General features: G+C 39.2%; 1 protein-coding gene across 10 annotated transcripts in view; it reads right to left on the reverse strand.

Moving 5' to 3' along the window:
- The window catches only part of MTUS1 (microtubule associated scaffold protein 1), a 120,871-nt gene that overhangs the window by 23,791 nt on the left and 79,798 nt on the right, over window positions 1–17,282 (reverse strand). For all 10 annotated transcript variants that reach the window (XM_021536582.3, XM_077782851.1, XM_021536245.3 and 7 more), the window contains one exon: window positions 8,534–8,751. In XM_021536582.3, the coding sequence (XP_021392257.1) occupies window positions 8,534–8,751 (218 nt within the window). The remainder of the gene's footprint in view (window positions 1–8,533; window positions 8,752–17,282) is intronic.

Genomic DNA, 17,282 nt, shown 5'->3' on the forward strand with positions numbered 1-17,282 from the left:
AAGTAACCTCCAAGACATCAGGTTCTGAGCAGTTCTCAAGCTAGAATAGGTGGGCATTCCTCGAGTATACCACAGCAACTTTGCAGACCACAAATACAAGAGCATGAGGTTTTACAGCAAACTGGCAACTTTGTATTTCCTTGAGAGCATATGCAACTAGCCAGACTGACCATTCCAGGTTTCCTAGCATGCTCTGCCTGCAAATCAAGGCTTTGAGAGCTACAGATAGGCTATGCCTGGTCAAAAAGTCCTAATCACCTTTTGTAAGTTTTCCCTCCATGTTAAGAGCTGCAAGTCCTTCAACAGTTATTCAATATAAAAAAGCAAATCATGGCAGAAAACAGGTTTTGAGTATGTGTGTCCAAATAAGCTAACATTGCCCAATCTGGTAGTAATTATCCAAACATCACAGTTCACATTTTAAACAAGCACATTCCTTTGAGAAACAAAATATGTACTCTTCTGGAGCTGTACTAAAAAAAGAAAAATTTACAAGAACTAATAAAAAGAAGTTTACATTTGCCTACCAAAATACAGTAACTGTTTGCCTTTTTAATTTCATGTAGCTTATATCACATTGATATCTATGTGATAAGCCACTTGCCACAGTTGCCTGGTCTACCTCAGTAACAGATTCAGAAGCAGCATAATAAATTGCTGCAACCAAAAACTGCAAAGCACTGGTACATTGCAAAGGAAGAGACACAACTCACTTTGAGGCCACGAAATAACCCAGGGAGTCAGGCTGGGTTGTGGGAATTTTCCCATGATTCACCTGGAGCAGCCATCCTGGAATGTTCATCTCAGCTGGGATGCAAGGTGGTCCCTGCCCAGGGAAGTGAGGAAGGGCTCTGACAATGCTGGAACGAAGCCCCTGCAGTGTGCAGACAGGAGGGGCAGCTCTGAGCCTCAGGCGAAGTGCAGCAACTGAACCTTCACTGGTGTAACTGGCAGGTGGGAACACCTCTGACTGGGAAGGCTGTAATCAGCCTTCTAGCTTCCACCAGCAATACACTTCACAAACAACTAATTTAAAGACTCAAAACTTAAAGGAGTAGAAAATTAACTGTTAACTACAAAAGCATCGCGATGCTTTTTTCAAAAAATATTTTATTATAACGGATTAAATAAAATTTGTTCAGAGTGCATAAAAGAAATTCATCAATGCAAAGAACGGAAGCACTTAAATGTGTTTTACTACCATACACAGGGCCAAATTAATTCTATTCTTGGAAAGAAGAGTCTAGTTTTTGTAAGCCATTTACTGTCAAACCAAACCACAAGCACTTACTCCTAAAATTTAACTTAGAGAGAAATGCTGAGCGTTTAAAAAATCTAATAAATTAGTCTAAATAAATTAGTAAATTTGCAAGCACTTCTGTAACATGTATGGCTACACCCTACTGGAGATGTGCTGAGGTTGTATGGAAAAAAATATTATAATTTAAATATTTCTTAATACTGGTACAGTCTCAGTTGTCAACAGGATGGCTTTCTCATCCAAGGAGATACTCCTCTTGGGTACAAAGCATTAGAAATTTATGTCTACTCCATCCTTGTGCTGCTCCAGTCATAAAAAAATGATCATCATCATTGGCTGTAGTGTAGAAATTGAGTCACATCTTTGCATAAACTCTAGTCACTTGTGTGTCATCAGCCACAGCCTAGAGGTAATTAGGAAGGGACAACAAAAGAGCCATTCATATCCGCTTTGAAGTATGACATTAGACTTGAGGATTTTGGTCCTTATACCACAGAATTTCTACCTATTCCTGTTCCTTCTTTCCTAGCAAAATCCAGTCCTCTAAGTCTTCTCATTAGGTATTAGCAATTTTAGAAATTGATTTCTTATAAAGTCACCTCACTTAACACTCCCTTGCAATGTCAGTTCTTCTGCATCGCACAATGCAAAGGCAAGCTAAAGACATGAGCCAAGGAAGCAGTACAACAAACAGGATTTACACTCTCTGCGCCATGCATATTTTGTTTTGAAAGCAGCAGACTATTACTGTGATAAAATAAAAATGTCATTAACCATCTCAAATCAATAAATATACAATGAAATTAATGCTTCTAATTTACTCATGGCCACATTTGTGTTACACACTGCTTCTTACCATATGAAATATGCCATCAGTTTTCACCTTAACATACTTCAGGCAGAATTAAGACTCAGAACACAGCATATACATGATTAGTTGATAGATATTTACTGCAATTTCTAATTTTTTATTCCTTTATCTACTAGGCACATCTACAGAGAATCAGATGTTTTTTCCCTGATGTTTAGTGTATGAAACACTAAAGCAGAAAACACTAAAGCAGAGAACCAGCCAAACAGGATTCCTATGAGTCACTATGTACTTAACACATTTGGGAAGGTGAGCTCTTTATGCATTTGCAACCTTTACATAGGATCTTAGGCTCACAGGGATCTTTGTTTTCCAATATAGAAGTCATGCCCACCTTCATGCAATAGCCCTGCAAAGACAGGACCAGGTGTAATAATTGGGCTATTTAATTTTACTTCTCTATAACATCCTGCTTGCTACTTTACAGCGTTTCTGACTTCTTACACTGAATGACTCCTTCTTTCCCTGTAGAAACTCCAATCTCATAAAAACTAATCCTCATCCAAGCAATTACTTATTTCTCAGTATTTTGTTACAGCTTTCTGTCTCAGTCCAACTCATCTGACACAGTAGCCACCAGATACCATAAAACTTTGAAAAGTTATACCGTCACTATTTTTCTCACGTCTATAAAACTGTTATTACTATTATAAAGTTATTCAAAATGTAGTAAGAGCCTATGCTTGAGCATAATATTAGACTATTAATTACATTTTTAAGACTGTTTAGAATTTCACATGAAAAAGTAGTAAAAATCAAAAAAGAAACAGATCTGAAACATATTTCTTTCTTTCTTCTACTAACTGCTCCCTTAAATTTTGCAATAGATGCCTCTATTTTGCTCCTCTCATTAATTCTGCCGCTTCTTGAAAAAAATTCATTACAAAAAATAACAAGGTAGTAATGAAAATCAGGTTCTTTGTGGAAAGCAGCACTGGTTGCCTGAAACATCAAGTTTGTTTCATTAAAAGGTGTCTTTTTCCACGAAATCTTTTGATAGGAGTAGCTATAGGATAGACTCCCAATTCTCCTCAGCTGTAACCCATTCTGAATACCCAGGTATACCATTTAAATTGCTTAACTGACACACCTTCTAAAAAGTTATTTCCATCAGAGCCTAGTTTCATAGTAATTAATGGATTAAAATGCTTTTCTGGATGTTAGAGCTCCCAAATTTTCAATCTGTTGCCAAAACATTCTTGTTCATTCATACCATGTTTTATAGAGACATTGACAATCGTCTGAAACTCCCTTGCTTTCCAACTGCTACCCATCAGACACAGGCTTCCAGAGCCCAGGTTTTCTCTGCAGGGGCAAACTACTGTGGTAATACTCAAATACTCTCTGTTACAAAACAGAAAACATTTGCATTCCTCAAAATTGGGATATTACATTTTGACTTCTGATTTTCCTTTTTTTTCAGTAAGCACAAAAAAATCTCAATTACATATCCTTATTCTCTCTCATAAAAAGTTATGTCCATATTTTGGGAAGTCAGATATATCTGCAAAAATTCTAATGACAACTGGCCAAGTTCAATGTTAAGTTCTAGAAAATCAAAACTACAAGTTTTACTCAAAGACAGCTGCTCTAAACAACAGGACTTATAGGTCAAAGGATAGGACTGTTCCAAAACTCCTGGGGTTTAGTGATGCAATGTGTACTTCTGCCCCTTAACCTAGATAATGCATTTCTCATTTGATAAATATAAACATTTTCTGCTGAACTTCCATGAAGGCCAGGACAAACATTTCAGATAGATGTGTTCATGTGTTCTGAAATGGAAAAAAAAAAAAAAAAAACCATTTTAAACTGCTAAGTTCCCAAGGAAACTAGTATCTTGACTCTTACAGTCATGTACATGTCAGGAAATGCCAGTAACAACAGGTCATATACTAATGGTTAATTTCTATTTCCACCTAGAAATGCTGAAGCCTGCTCAGTCACACCATTTCTAGCACATTTCTCATGTTGTTTCCTGTGTCACATCCACAATTAGTGTTACCCACACATTACTGTCAAGGCTCTATACCCTCTCAAATGGTCTTTTCCTCTACTAAGGAAACTTCTTAAAGATGGCACCACAACATTCCCAAGTCTGACCAGTAAATTGCAGCATTCCCATGACCATACCAAGAAAAGCACAACAGTGAAACTGAGTTTCTTTTCATCTCTATAGTACCCTGTTTCACAGATATATATTTGAAGCCCATTTCTATACCAGAATCTGTAGAAAATTACTGAGATGCTTAATTGGATTAATCTATTAAACTAGAAAAACAAAAAATGGATATTCATAACTAAACATTTTACCATCTGATTTTTTTAAACAGCTTAGGTAGTAGCTCAGAATGTAGCAGTTTATGCACTAAAATGAGAAGATGAAGTATCTCAATTCACACTTTGAACAGTTAGAAAGCCATTCTAACTACACATTAACCTTTCTTTTGACAGCTAAATCTGCCTTAGATTTAAAACCAAGCTAATACCACACTGCTAAAACAGTCACCCTTCACTCCCAAAATTGTAAGAGTGAGCACAGCAATGAGCTGGAGGTTAGAACAGCCCAGCTGCAGGGCTCACAGCCTTGGGGGGCAGTCCTGAGGCAGGGAAAGGGGCTGAACACCTCTCAGGAGCAAGAAGCAGAGGCTCAGGCAGGAACTGCCATAGCCTCAGCCTCATCAGCTGGTGATGTAGTGGGTTTTTTTTGCTTCTCAAGGGAGCCACAGCTGCAGACCTCCAAGGCACACATTCCCACCCCACCCCAGCACTGCTCCTTCCCACTGTGAACCACTGCATGGGGACATACCCAAAACACTTTCGACATGGACAGACCTGTAAAACTAGAGCCATAGTAATTTTTTTACTGGCTTCCCAAAGAAGCCCAAGCATACACAAGGGCTAGGCAAGAGAGGGGAGATCTGCAAGAGTGGCATCTCCAACTTGACTTACCACAGATAGGCTAACCACATATTTAAAGCATCTGTGAACATCTCTCTCACTAAAGGGAAAAACATTCAAAATGAATACTACTGGAAGCTAAAAGATCAACTCAAATCCAGTAGTGCAAATTACAGAGCTCAGTCCAGTTGAAGGTTAATGCAAAACTGCTTTCCTTGGCACTTCATGTGCTTATTGTAAATGGCCAATTTCACCATTTCCTCTGTACTGCCCACTTTTTGTTTCTTGTTTGAACTTAAAAAACAGGAAAGTAGTCATGAAGTAACGGGAATTACCAGGGGATCAGAGAAAGCACAGAAAGAGTCAACTTGCTTTTGTGATTAGTATGCAGTTTAACATGTGTTCCTATCACTGCCAGCACACACACAGCTGTCCAACAATGGAAAAACTCCGTGTTCTCATCAGCCACACCGTTCATTGCCATCAAATATTCTGGATGCCAAGAGATTTTCCATCTAGCATTAACCCAGTGTAACAATAGCTCCTGCGAGGCAGAAATCAGACTTTTAGGACTTTTTTAACTTGGAAGGGTTTTGGCAAAGGTAGGTAGCTAAGCATAGACACTCTCTCCACCCTCCCTAAAGAAACACCAACAGATCAAGTGGAAAGGTTTTATCAGAAACAGCTGTTACCATTGACAGCTCCAAGGTAACTCTTGCAACAAACAGGTTTGAGCTCAGGGTTTTTTGACATTCCTGCTCAGCTAGAAACATCAGAGCAGCATTGCTCAATCCCATTTAACCCTTTGACAGCAGCCTCTCAACCTCACTCCAGGGCTAGCTAGCTGCAGTTTTGACTGAAGTCATTGCCAGCAAGTCCTGATTTTGTTCACAGCTAAATTCCACTTCAAATGAACTCTCAAGAAACAACTTTAATCTTTTGTGCAGAAGTACATTGGGAACTCTTGGGGAAAAAAAGAAAAGAAAAACAACATGACAATAAAACCAAACAAATCTAACAGCCAAATTGTATCCCAGTCACTTCAGCTTTGGAGGTAAAGCAGGAGAAGGTGCAGCAGATTTTGCCAAGAGGCTCAAGCTGGGATGCCCAGCCTTGAAGTGACCCAAGTGCTCATTCCAGTACTTTACTTCATTTGGCCAGGCAGCCTGTCCTTCACCCCATCTCACCCTCACACTGGCTCTGACCAATTGTTAGGACAATCCACGTCACCACCTGGCAAAGAAATGCTCCTTGGCTGGTTTAGCTTTCTGGTAGTGGCAGGCTGAATTGTCTTTCTGTAAGGACAGAGCAGCACCAGAGGAGCCCAGAGCAGGCCCTCCCTCTGGTCCCAGCAAGCTGTTTCTTAGGCTGCATCAAGTCACTTCACACTTGCTCCAGTGGGAAGAATGTTCCTCAGCTTTGTTCCGCATGTAATCACCTAAGTATGGTTTTTAATATTTTTTAAAAGACAGAGAAGCTGAGGCTACTTTCATTTGGCTCTGCAGTAGTTAAGCTATGAAAACCTACCTCGTGAGTTAAAGCCTAACTTGAAGTTTTTCCCTTAGTTTATCCAGAGTTTGAAAACTACATCAAAGGGTTCCCCAAGTGATACTTCAGACAAATAATCATATGGGCAGCCAAGATTGTTAGCCATGCCAGACTCCACCCCTCACCCTAAAGGAAAAAACTTGAACGAAACTAAAACTACTCTTCACAGTGTTCCCTTGAACAGTGAGATGCTTCAGGATGTTTCCCACAGCCAACAAGTAGTGTTTATTCCTTACAGCACCAGAGCAGAGTCCTTCTCATCCCTATGGTACTGCCACAAGAGTAAAGCAATAAGTCTTCAGCAAGTATCTGTCTTACCCCAGGAAAGGAGAGAGCAACCTCAAAATCAATAACTGGTATGAAAATACATCAGTGTGTCATATCTAGCTCAATTTCATATGCTCAAACTTAACTGTTCAAGATCACTGATTTTATATAATTTCACAGAAATATTTTTTCTTTCCATCTGCAAAAGACTAACAAAGAGGAATAAGGAGCAAAATCATCCTTCTTCCATGCAGTTCTCTTCTCCATCCTTCAAAATCACTTTTCCCTTAATTTAACCCCTGAATATTCTTAAGAAATCCTTACATTTAGGCTAGGGCAACCTGTAAAATAGCCTAGAAGGAGCAAATTAGTATTTGGGCTGCTTCTGACTAAACATGATATTTATAAAGTATTTGCAAGTTTTAAAATGTTGCAATAAAAAATACTGGAGAGAAGAAACTAGGCCAAGACATTTAATTGTAAGAGTTACTGAAAAAGTAGTGTGTTTATTCTACCGTAATTAGAAGATTGCGCAGAAGTTTAGCGGTGAGAATTTCACTTAAAATTTCACAATATCATGTTAGATGACAGGCATCCAAAAATCCTGTATCAAATTGCTTTGAAGATCTCAAACTAGTTCCTTAGGCAGAGAAAGGTGTTTCAACCAAGAGTTTAAAAAAACCCAACCAAACCAATCCCAGAAAACTGGCTAAGGTCCACTGCTCTTAGAATTGAACCAGACTAAGAGATAAATGCAGTATTTTTAGATTAAATGAAAGCAAGCAGAAATTATCCCATGAGAATGTTACATTTCTGCTAGAATACTAAGACAATTTAGTGTTTTTTTTCTTTACCAGCCTATAAAACCACCATATAGCAGAAGAGTTGAAATGAAATTGATACCAATCTTAGAACATTAGTTATAAATGTAAGATAAATGGCTATTAAAGCCTGAATCAGCTGTGCAATATAAACTCATAACTGTTATAATTTCCTCACATTTCTCTTTTCTCAAAAGTTTTCAAAGCAGATCAACAGTTTCTAGTGTAGTACCAAACTGATTTAAGTCATTAAATATTTCAAATAGATTAGAAAAATTAAGATTAATCCAAATCTGATTCATTCCACTCCATAATTCCAGATGCACTTCTGTATTTTTATTAGTAATTTTAAGCCATCATCAACAGTGCAGGATTCAAAACTGTAACAACTCAGACTTTATTCTGAGTAGCTCAAAAACATACCCACCCCTTAAGTTCTCTTCCATCCAATGTCAGATAACAAAGCAAAGCCATGTAGATTATCTGCTGAAACTAGTCTTTCCTACAAGGGCAGAACTTGAAGTGCATCCTTGGAAAGCTACTCAGCTCTAAAGGACTCTCCGACTACATTTAAAAACTCTTTTAAAGAGCACGTGAAGCATGCAGAGGCTACAATGCCCAGTCATGGGTTTGATTCTTTATCTAGCCAACTGATGCTAAAAAGTATATATATATATATATATATATATATATATATATATATATATATATATATATATATATATATAAATATATATACAGGAAAACAGAAACTACTGGAATGGAAACACCAAATTTAGTATCAGTATATGAGTATTTTCTGAAGCCCTTGCTGAGAAGAGTTCAAGCAAGTAAAGCCAAAATTGATGAGCTGTGAATTTTTACCTCAGACTGCAGGTGCTGGATGACAACTGTTAATGCTTCAAACTTCTGGTTACTGGACGTCAGGAATTTTTTCAGCTGCAGGATGATTCCACTTTGGGTCTCACATTTTGTTTTGTACTGTATCAACTCGGCTGTTTTAGTGCCAGTTGAACATGCATCTGTGGAAGCTTGAGTCCGTATGCACGAGCTCTTGATACTCCGCTGCTTGCCCTTGTCAACTAAGAAAACAACAATAACAATGAATCAATATGCATTTCATGCTGTGTAAAGGATGGGTGCAAACAAATTTATAAATTCCTACAAGCGCTTGCTGAAATACTAACTAGGAGAAAGGGTTATTTCAATAGCATTGAGAGCAGGTACTATCAATTTGATTCCTAACACCATAACCTTGGATACAGTGTCTTGTACTTCATCCTCACCTTCTTGTGTTCTGTTGCATACTTTTCAGCATACCCTTCACACTGGCTTTGAAAAAATACTTTTATAAAATGCAAGATCTCTGTCCTCCTATTTATTCAGTAACTTGTTTCTAACATAAGAGTTGTCCTCTTTTGTCTGCAAAATGGAATTTGTATTTCCTGCACTCTAAAGTACCCCTGAATACAAAACCATTTTCTCTACATTTCCTTTGTTATTTTTCTTCCTTTTAAAACTTTAATTGTAAAAACTCCCCTCTCTGCAGCTGAGGCCTGAGCTTTACCAGCTGGAGGTCTTGCAGCATTTCTTAATGCTAGCAATTTTCAGTCACAAGGATAAGACTTTAAGAAAGCTCTAAAATGTAATATATTTCAATATATGTTCACAGTCCTGAAATTACATTATTGATTTAATATTCTTAATTTTGTGACAACCTCAATGCTTTCACAGTATACAATCACCTCCCGTGAGAGAAAACCGTATTACATAAATCAGCACTTGACTTGTTAACACTGTATTTTCAGGTTTCTCTGCTACCTTCAGACTGGAAAGGGAGTACAGTACTGCTGTGCAGATAAGGCCAGTTTTACCCCCTTGATCACAAAGGGAATGAGCAAACAATTTTGCAATAAAAGGCTGATGCAATAGATAAATATCCCTTGGCAATTTAATGAAGACATCTAAGCAGATTACTTTGTACAGTTTCCATTTAACAAGATTTCTTCATGATAGAGTGAAAAAACCTGAGAAGTGAGATCTGGATAAAAGAAAGATAGGAACCTGCAGAAAAAAAAATAGGGGACAAACTAAGCAACAAGACTCATTCTTTTCTGAATCCCAAGCACCTGGGTTTGAAGGTTGTCAAATGACTCTAGAATCATCCCAGCAGTGTAAGGTTCAATCTCACAACTAGAGAAAGTATTAAGAACAAAAGCTTTGATTCTTAGTTAATGTTAGTCTGACTGACATATCAGCTATTGTATTAATACGTCAGTCTTCCACAGCCTGCATTTGTTTTTAAAGTCTTTGAATAGTTTTCCTGTTCAAAATACTAACACCTTCTATGCCTTCCTTACTGAGCCTGGTATAAAGTGCCTCCTGAGCCTATTAATTTTCCAGATAAATCTGCTCTGGGCAAGATTTTCTGCTAGTGAGAGAATTGTCAGCATATTGTGCTTTATAATGTTCAAATGCTCTTGTGTTCTTGGAGATTTCCCTACACTTCCGCTCAGAGATGCAGACTGTTAAAGACTGTTAAAGTTAGAAACATACCAATGTGCAGTTTAATATTAGAGCTATTAAAACCCAAATCAAAATACAAACCTTTAGGACAAAAGCATCGAGCTTGGCTGCCAGTTCTAGTTATTTTTACCACTATTTGACTAACATGACCACTTCTCACTTTTCTCAAAAAGTCTTTTGAGTAGACACTTTTACACAAATGCCAGTTCACGTCTGAGAGCAACTGTGTCAAATTTCCAGCAATCTTATGGATAATACTGTGTGTAGGAATTACTGGTTACCTTCTGAAGCTCCTTCAAAAATCACAACAAATAATAATCAAGAAGAGAGGGAGAAAAAAGAGCAGGGACTAGCAAATAAACATGTAGACTCATTCTTCCCTTCCCTACTGCCTTACATACTCCTACTCTCTCTTCCTGAATGCTCCACTAATGACAAATAGAGAACTAGAGCATTATTCTTGATGTAAGAGTATTGGGTAAATTCACTGATACAGATGCTAGCATCATAATTGAATTAAATATTTGAAACTAGTGTTACAACCATCTCTAGGACACTGACAGAGCTGTGTTAAATCTGAACAATTGCAGACAATTTTTACTCTGGGAAAAAATTACATCAAACAGTTAGTTACCTAATGAAGAAGTTTCATTTAAATACAGTGATACAACAGCTAACTACAAATGACAAAAGGCTCCAAATACCCATTGTTTCCACAGTTCAGCCAGCCCTTATCACTGTCAGTTTCATACCACTGCTTTTATCCTGCTGCCCAGACCACCAAGTATTTTCCAAGAAGCTCAATCAAGCATCTAACCAAGCCAGCCCTCGATATTATACCAAAAAAAGCTGAACAAAAAACATGCATGAAGTGAAACAGTGACATTCCTGTTGGCAATTTTATCATAGACATGTGCTATACACAGCCACTTCAAATGCTGAAAAGCATGAGCCCTCTGTAGCATGAACTGCCTCTACAGATTAACACCACTGACACTATGGTGTTTATTTATGGCCTACGTACCTCTGGGCAATGACAGATCGTTTCCAGATTTGTATAGAAGGCATGCTGTGGTGTCAAAACAAAAGCCATGCTTTCATTAAGACAAAAGCATCATGAGTCTCATTACTGATACCACCACATCAATGACAGAGTCTAATTTAAAGACAGGATTGGTTAACAACCCAAGTCCTTGTCACTTGGACCTGCTCACCTGCCACCTCTATACAGTCACACTTGTAAGGCAGAACAATTGCCACCTTTAAATGAGGTTCTGGACTCCTCTCCAGCAGGCTCAAAACCACGTTTGCCCAATGTAGTTGGAAAGCTTGGTTTTGGAAGACGGAAAATCAGATTTTCAAGTACTGCATGTAATACAGTAACTGGACAGAATCACCATCTAAAGTCGTATTCTTCTTCACACCAGTAAAGAAAAGGGAAAAAAAAAACCAACAGTGATTTTGCAAGACTAAGCCTTCATTGAATCATCCACAGAAGATTTGATTTGGATCTTGGAAAAGCTCCACAAATTCTCGCACTCCTCCCACAGCCATTATATGGATGGCACAGCAGCTGACTCTAGTTCACTGGGGAGAGCATTAGACAAAAGGCTCCACTCCAAGCTTCTCCGTGAGGCAAACTGTTTCTCATGCATAGCTTCTCTAGTTAATAGCTGTTCAGAAGCAAGAAATACACAACTGTCAGTACACAGGGCGTGTTCCATAAAGTTACATTTAGGTGCTAGGGTTCTGCCCAGTACTTGACACAAGTGTTTGTCTGCCTGTCTACCTCAGAGCTTGCACTGTGCCACTGGTTTCCTGAGCCTCCCTATCTTATGCATTATTGCTGGATTACCAGAAAAATTTCTGACATTTTTAGTTTGCAGAACCAAATCAAAGCCTTCCTTTGCATATCATGTACTAGGAAGGTATGTGTAGTAGTATCTACACTAACTAGAAATTCTTTTAAGCAAGACATTCAATTTCTACAAACCATTACATTTCTTAAAAGCATTCAAAATAGAAGAAACAAATTTCTTGACAAGCACAAATAGAAGCAACCTCACTCCTCTCGCCACACTTACAGTCACAATTGTCTTACCCCCAAGCACCTTCTTTTCACATTCATCATCCAAACTGTTAGCTTCCACAGGTCTTTCAAAACCCACGTGCGTCTGGTGTAAGCATTTTTCAAAGAAAAATCCTTGCTCAACATTTTCTCTCATGGGAAGATGTAAGCTGGTAAAAAATTTCTGCTTCTCCTCCATTTTCTGGAAAGCTTTGTCTACACATGTTAAATTGGTGCTCACTTCTTTGATCAGTAAGTACAGATCAGCCTGAGTATTTAATCGAGCTTCCATTTCTTCTCTTACTCGCTGGATTTCCTCAAGCACAGTTCTTATATCCAAGTGACTGGACTTCACCTCTGCTTTGATATCTTCTTTCACCTGTTGCTGGCTCCTCTGTAATGCTAACATTGTTCTGATTTCCTTCTGAGATGTTTCCACATCATGCTTTAGTGCCTTCTGCCCAGCCTGCATTGCCTCCTGGCTAGCTTTCACTTCTGCCAACAGAGCAGTGATGCACTCCATCCTGATCCCACAGGAGTCGCAGGACCTCTTCCAGTGTCACAGCTTCCACGCAGTTAGGGACATCTGTGAGACAGTATCAGATTTCCTCTGATGGCAAGTGAGCTAGCACACAGCCCTTGGGATGGTATCCTACCACAATTTCACCCTGCAGTGAAAGCACTTGCTAAAAGTCTCGTACAAGGTGAGCCAAAGGCACTACATGAAAGACTTCAACAAGCAGGGCTGCAGTCAGAGCTCCTTCTCAAGACTCAGCCAGAGCACTAATCAGTTTAATTGGCAGATTATGCCACACCTGAATTTTTTAAAATCTTTGCTGACATCATTGTACGTGGGACGTCACCCCAAAAGCCACTCCCAACAGTCATTTGATCTGTGCATTAACCAAAGTATGCCTGGGCATCAGTAACCAGTTCTGTTGCAACGCAGCCAAACACTCTGCAAGAACACAGTGGCCCTTCCTTTGCGACACAAAAGCTCAAAGGAAGCCTGAATTGCCTGCAGGAGCTGAAAGCCAAACACTTCAACAGTGTGTAGTTATTTCAATTGTATATTCAACAAGCTGATTATGCACCTGTCCTGCTAATATGAGGTTCAGGTATACATCTGTGGACACATTTGATAATGCCCTACTCTCACTGAGTGCTCCCTTTATTCACACCGCAAGCAATACCCTTCTGGCAATCTCTGGAAGAACATAGTTCCTGAGGAAACCCTCTAATCCACAAACAATAAAGGCTTATCACAGCAATACAGGAATATTGACTAATGATATATTTTTGCCATGTTAAGGAGGCCACGGTAGCCTGGTTTAGCTACCAAGTGTTAGCTCTTCTCTGGAAAAGCTAAGGCTTCTTATTTTTAAGCACAAAACTCTTAATAGGTCTAAGCTCCATGTGAATACAGGTAGATTAATGGCACCAGGCTGTTAGCTGTTGTGTTATACAGCAGTTTAGTTACACAGTCACTGGATTCAGTTTGGAAAAAAATGACCAATACCATGTACATATTGGTCTACAGAAGGTGTCAGTCTCTGCTTTCAAAGAGGTGAGCAAGTAGAACCCAGCAGAACAGGACTAAGACCACACAGGAGAACTTATACACCACACTTTTAGTCCTGTCATGACTCCAGGATCCTTTCAGAGGCAGTTGATGATCCCAGAACAGAAACCCATGCTCTCTGTCAATAACTGCAACAACTCCCATCAGCATTGTTTTGGGCTGGGAAGCATCACTAGGAATGCCAATAGCCCATGCATGCAGAGATCCACAATTTCAAAATCACCAAAAGGCCAATCCTGGGACTCCTGCCTTCAGTGAAAGTTTACTGCTGGTTTGCTAGTGCTCCTTCTACACTAGTCCAGGCATGAATGGGACCAGGAAGGTATCAAAGATTCACCCTCCACATAGAGCACCTCATGGCTCACAGGTATTCCTCAACTCTTTTACTATCACAGCCCCTGGAAAACACAAAGTCGATGCTGGAGGTTTTTTCCAAGTCTCCCTATCACCTGCCAGAAAGCCAGACATGGACTTTCTGATGGGATTTCTCAGCACAGTTACAGGTCACAGGTATAGTTTCTTCCCCTTTCATCTCCCTGCCCCATTCTCAGATGAATAGCTATCCCAAGAGCTCCTAAACATTATTATTCACACAGTCACCACTAAAGACTAGCACATGGGTTACAGAAGCCCAATCTGAAGTTCTGAATCCAGGTAACATGTTTGACAAAAGATTTAGGTAGAAGAGAGCCAGGTAAGAGCAATAGCAGTACTTCTGTATCCCTTGACCATCAACTGCAGTAATTCAGCTGAGCAGTATAAGTTTTCACTCCACTCTTCACCATACCTTAGCGGTTCCTAAAAATCTCAGTTGGTGAACCATTTGCAAAGACCTTGTCAGACAGCAAAATCCAGCTGAAATTACTTCCACTGGTTCTGCTGCAATGCAGCTGGAAAACAGGTGAAAGGGAGGGTATTCCCAGACTCATGGATGTAACCTCCAATTTCAAAATCTTCCTAGTAACTTAAGGCAGCTAACACAAATCCTATGTTTATACTAAGATAAATAGCTCAAGTGCCATCCTGCATAATTTCACTTTCTGATGATTTTAGAGATATAGTTACACAAAGAGTGATTCCATGAAGCAGTGCAGTTAACAAAACACAAAACCAAAAAACCAAAACACCCCCACAAAAAAAAAAAGTTTGGGGGTAAAAAAAAATCTCTAACAGAGACCCCTTGGTCCCTCTGTAGTGGAACAGGTTCCTGCAGATACTGACTTAGAGCAGAATCCTAACTACATCAATGAGTGCTTGAGGGAAGCCTTTCTCTACATAAGCTACACTGAAAGCCTGGCTGACAAAGCTCAAGTGACTAAATTAGGTGTTGTAATTGTCATTCCTGTCCAACATCACCAAATCCAAAAGCTGCAGCCTCCTTTCTACAAGTGTGTGCACCCATCCTAATTGCCAAGTGTTCTCTGCTATAATGTAATACACTGAAGAAAACCTGTCCTTGGAAGCTGGACTCTTGCTCTATATGAATACATTAATTCTATCCAGAATGCAGTCAATGTGTTTGGTATCTTCCTCACTTAAACTAAGATGGGTTGATTAATCTTAAGAAATCTTTGTCAATTTGTAAAGATCACCCTGTTGACATAGATTTCAGACAGATTTCCTTTACTTTTCTTCACTCTGAAAGACACTCTTTACAGTCTTATCTAAAATTAAATTTACAGGTTAATATTATGAAGCAAATTTTAAGTCCAGAGAAGTTTCTGCTACTCTGAATTTTACAACCTGTCTCTCAACAAGAATACTTGATAGCTAATGACAGATGGAAAACATTTTATCAATGTCCAAGTTTCAGAACCTAGAATCCATTGTCTCAGAATTACCCATTTCACCTACTGTACATCACCTTCTGCTCCAGCTGTCTCTATCCTTGATGCATCTCAAGTGCGTTAACAGTTTTTCTTGTTTAGGGAAAAAACTCCAGATTTCATAGACTAACATGGATCAACCACTGTTGAGGATTTCCTCTCAAAAGTACATTAAGGGTTAGAGCGGAACAAAAAAGGACTTATTTTACTTAAATAAAATCTGATCTATTTTGTGTGAGATATGTTTGAGGGATTTTTGTTTTGTTTTTAAGGTATTTCTTTCACATTACAGAAACACAAAAATCTTTTAGACAATTGCCAACCGGCAAACACAAAACACCTACAGCTCTAATTATGTCTTCCCCCCATCACAATGTGTAGAAGTTATTTCAGCAATGCAACAGGAAGACCGAACAGCCATTTAATCTTATGGCTGTAATTTTAAAGTTTGCCTTGTGACAAGCTATGCCTATTAGGAGAGAACAACTTAAGAATATCCATGCAAATAAGGAAGCTGCTGGGTTTAATCGCAGTAGTATGTATCATGTTTGAGAGGACTTGGAAATTCAGCTAGCTGTAAATCACCACCCTAAATTCTTCCAAAACTCCTGCTCTGGGCTACAATATAACCCAGGTCAAACAAATACACAGGAATAGCAGTCACAAAACCAAATGAATGGTGTCTGCTGAGGGCCTGGCAAGGCTGGACTTGGATGGAAGTCTTCAAACCCCCCCAGGCCCTCCACAGCTTGGTCAACTGTACTTTTTGCCTGTATCTATCTCGGCAAGTGGTGAACACACACCCTTCTCCTGTGCATCTCACAGTCCAGGCTGGTGATTGTACAAACACAGACTCCTGAAGAAGTGATGTTTTGTTTCTAAGCTCTGCCTTAGGCCTGTCTGTATAAGCTGGTGCAGACAGACCCAACTTGCTCTGTTCAAACTTCAAGCACGCCAGTCAGGAGCCAGTTCTAGTTCACAGCAAAGATAATTCATTCTTCAGAGTTGTACCTGGATCATATGCTCAGCTGAAATGCTTAACATGCTGTACCTCAGAAGCTTCTTTATCTGTGGTCTTCTCTCAAAGCAAATGGATGAAGAGAAACAGCACTTCTCATCTTGCATCTCCCCCTGCATCAACATGACATGAAGCCCAAACCAACAACTAAATGCTTCCTAAAGTAGCACAGCAGCTCTTTCCTCTACTCTTACTGTAACCTCTTGAGTTTCTCTTCTTTAATGTCTAGTACTAGACCATGTCCAGGAACACCAGCTTATTTCAGCTGTCATCAAATCCTTTTCAAGTTGTTCTGAAGAAACCAATCAACCACCAACAGAGGCTTTTAAGAAAGATGCAAGAACTGAAAAAAAATTAACTGCAGGCAGGTGAAACCTGACCCAGATGCTTAAACTGACTCAGCAGGAGTAAAACACATGGCAGAAATCTCTCTGCCTTTTTTTCTCTAGGGGTACAAAGGTTCTTCAGTATGTATTTTTTAAATGCTGTACAGCCTGGAGGGGGAGGGCAGAGTCATCACATATTATTTTAGGCATTCAGTTTGAAGTAGTGTTCCTGAAGTCTCTGTCTATCCTCACCCACTGACTTTATTA

This window comes from Lonchura striata, chromosome 4 (assembly GCF_046129695.1).
Source record: "Lonchura striata isolate bLonStr1 chromosome 4, bLonStr1.mat, whole genome shotgun sequence".
NCBI classification, from domain to species: domain Eukaryota; kingdom Metazoa; phylum Chordata; class Aves; order Passeriformes; family Estrildidae; genus Lonchura; species Lonchura striata.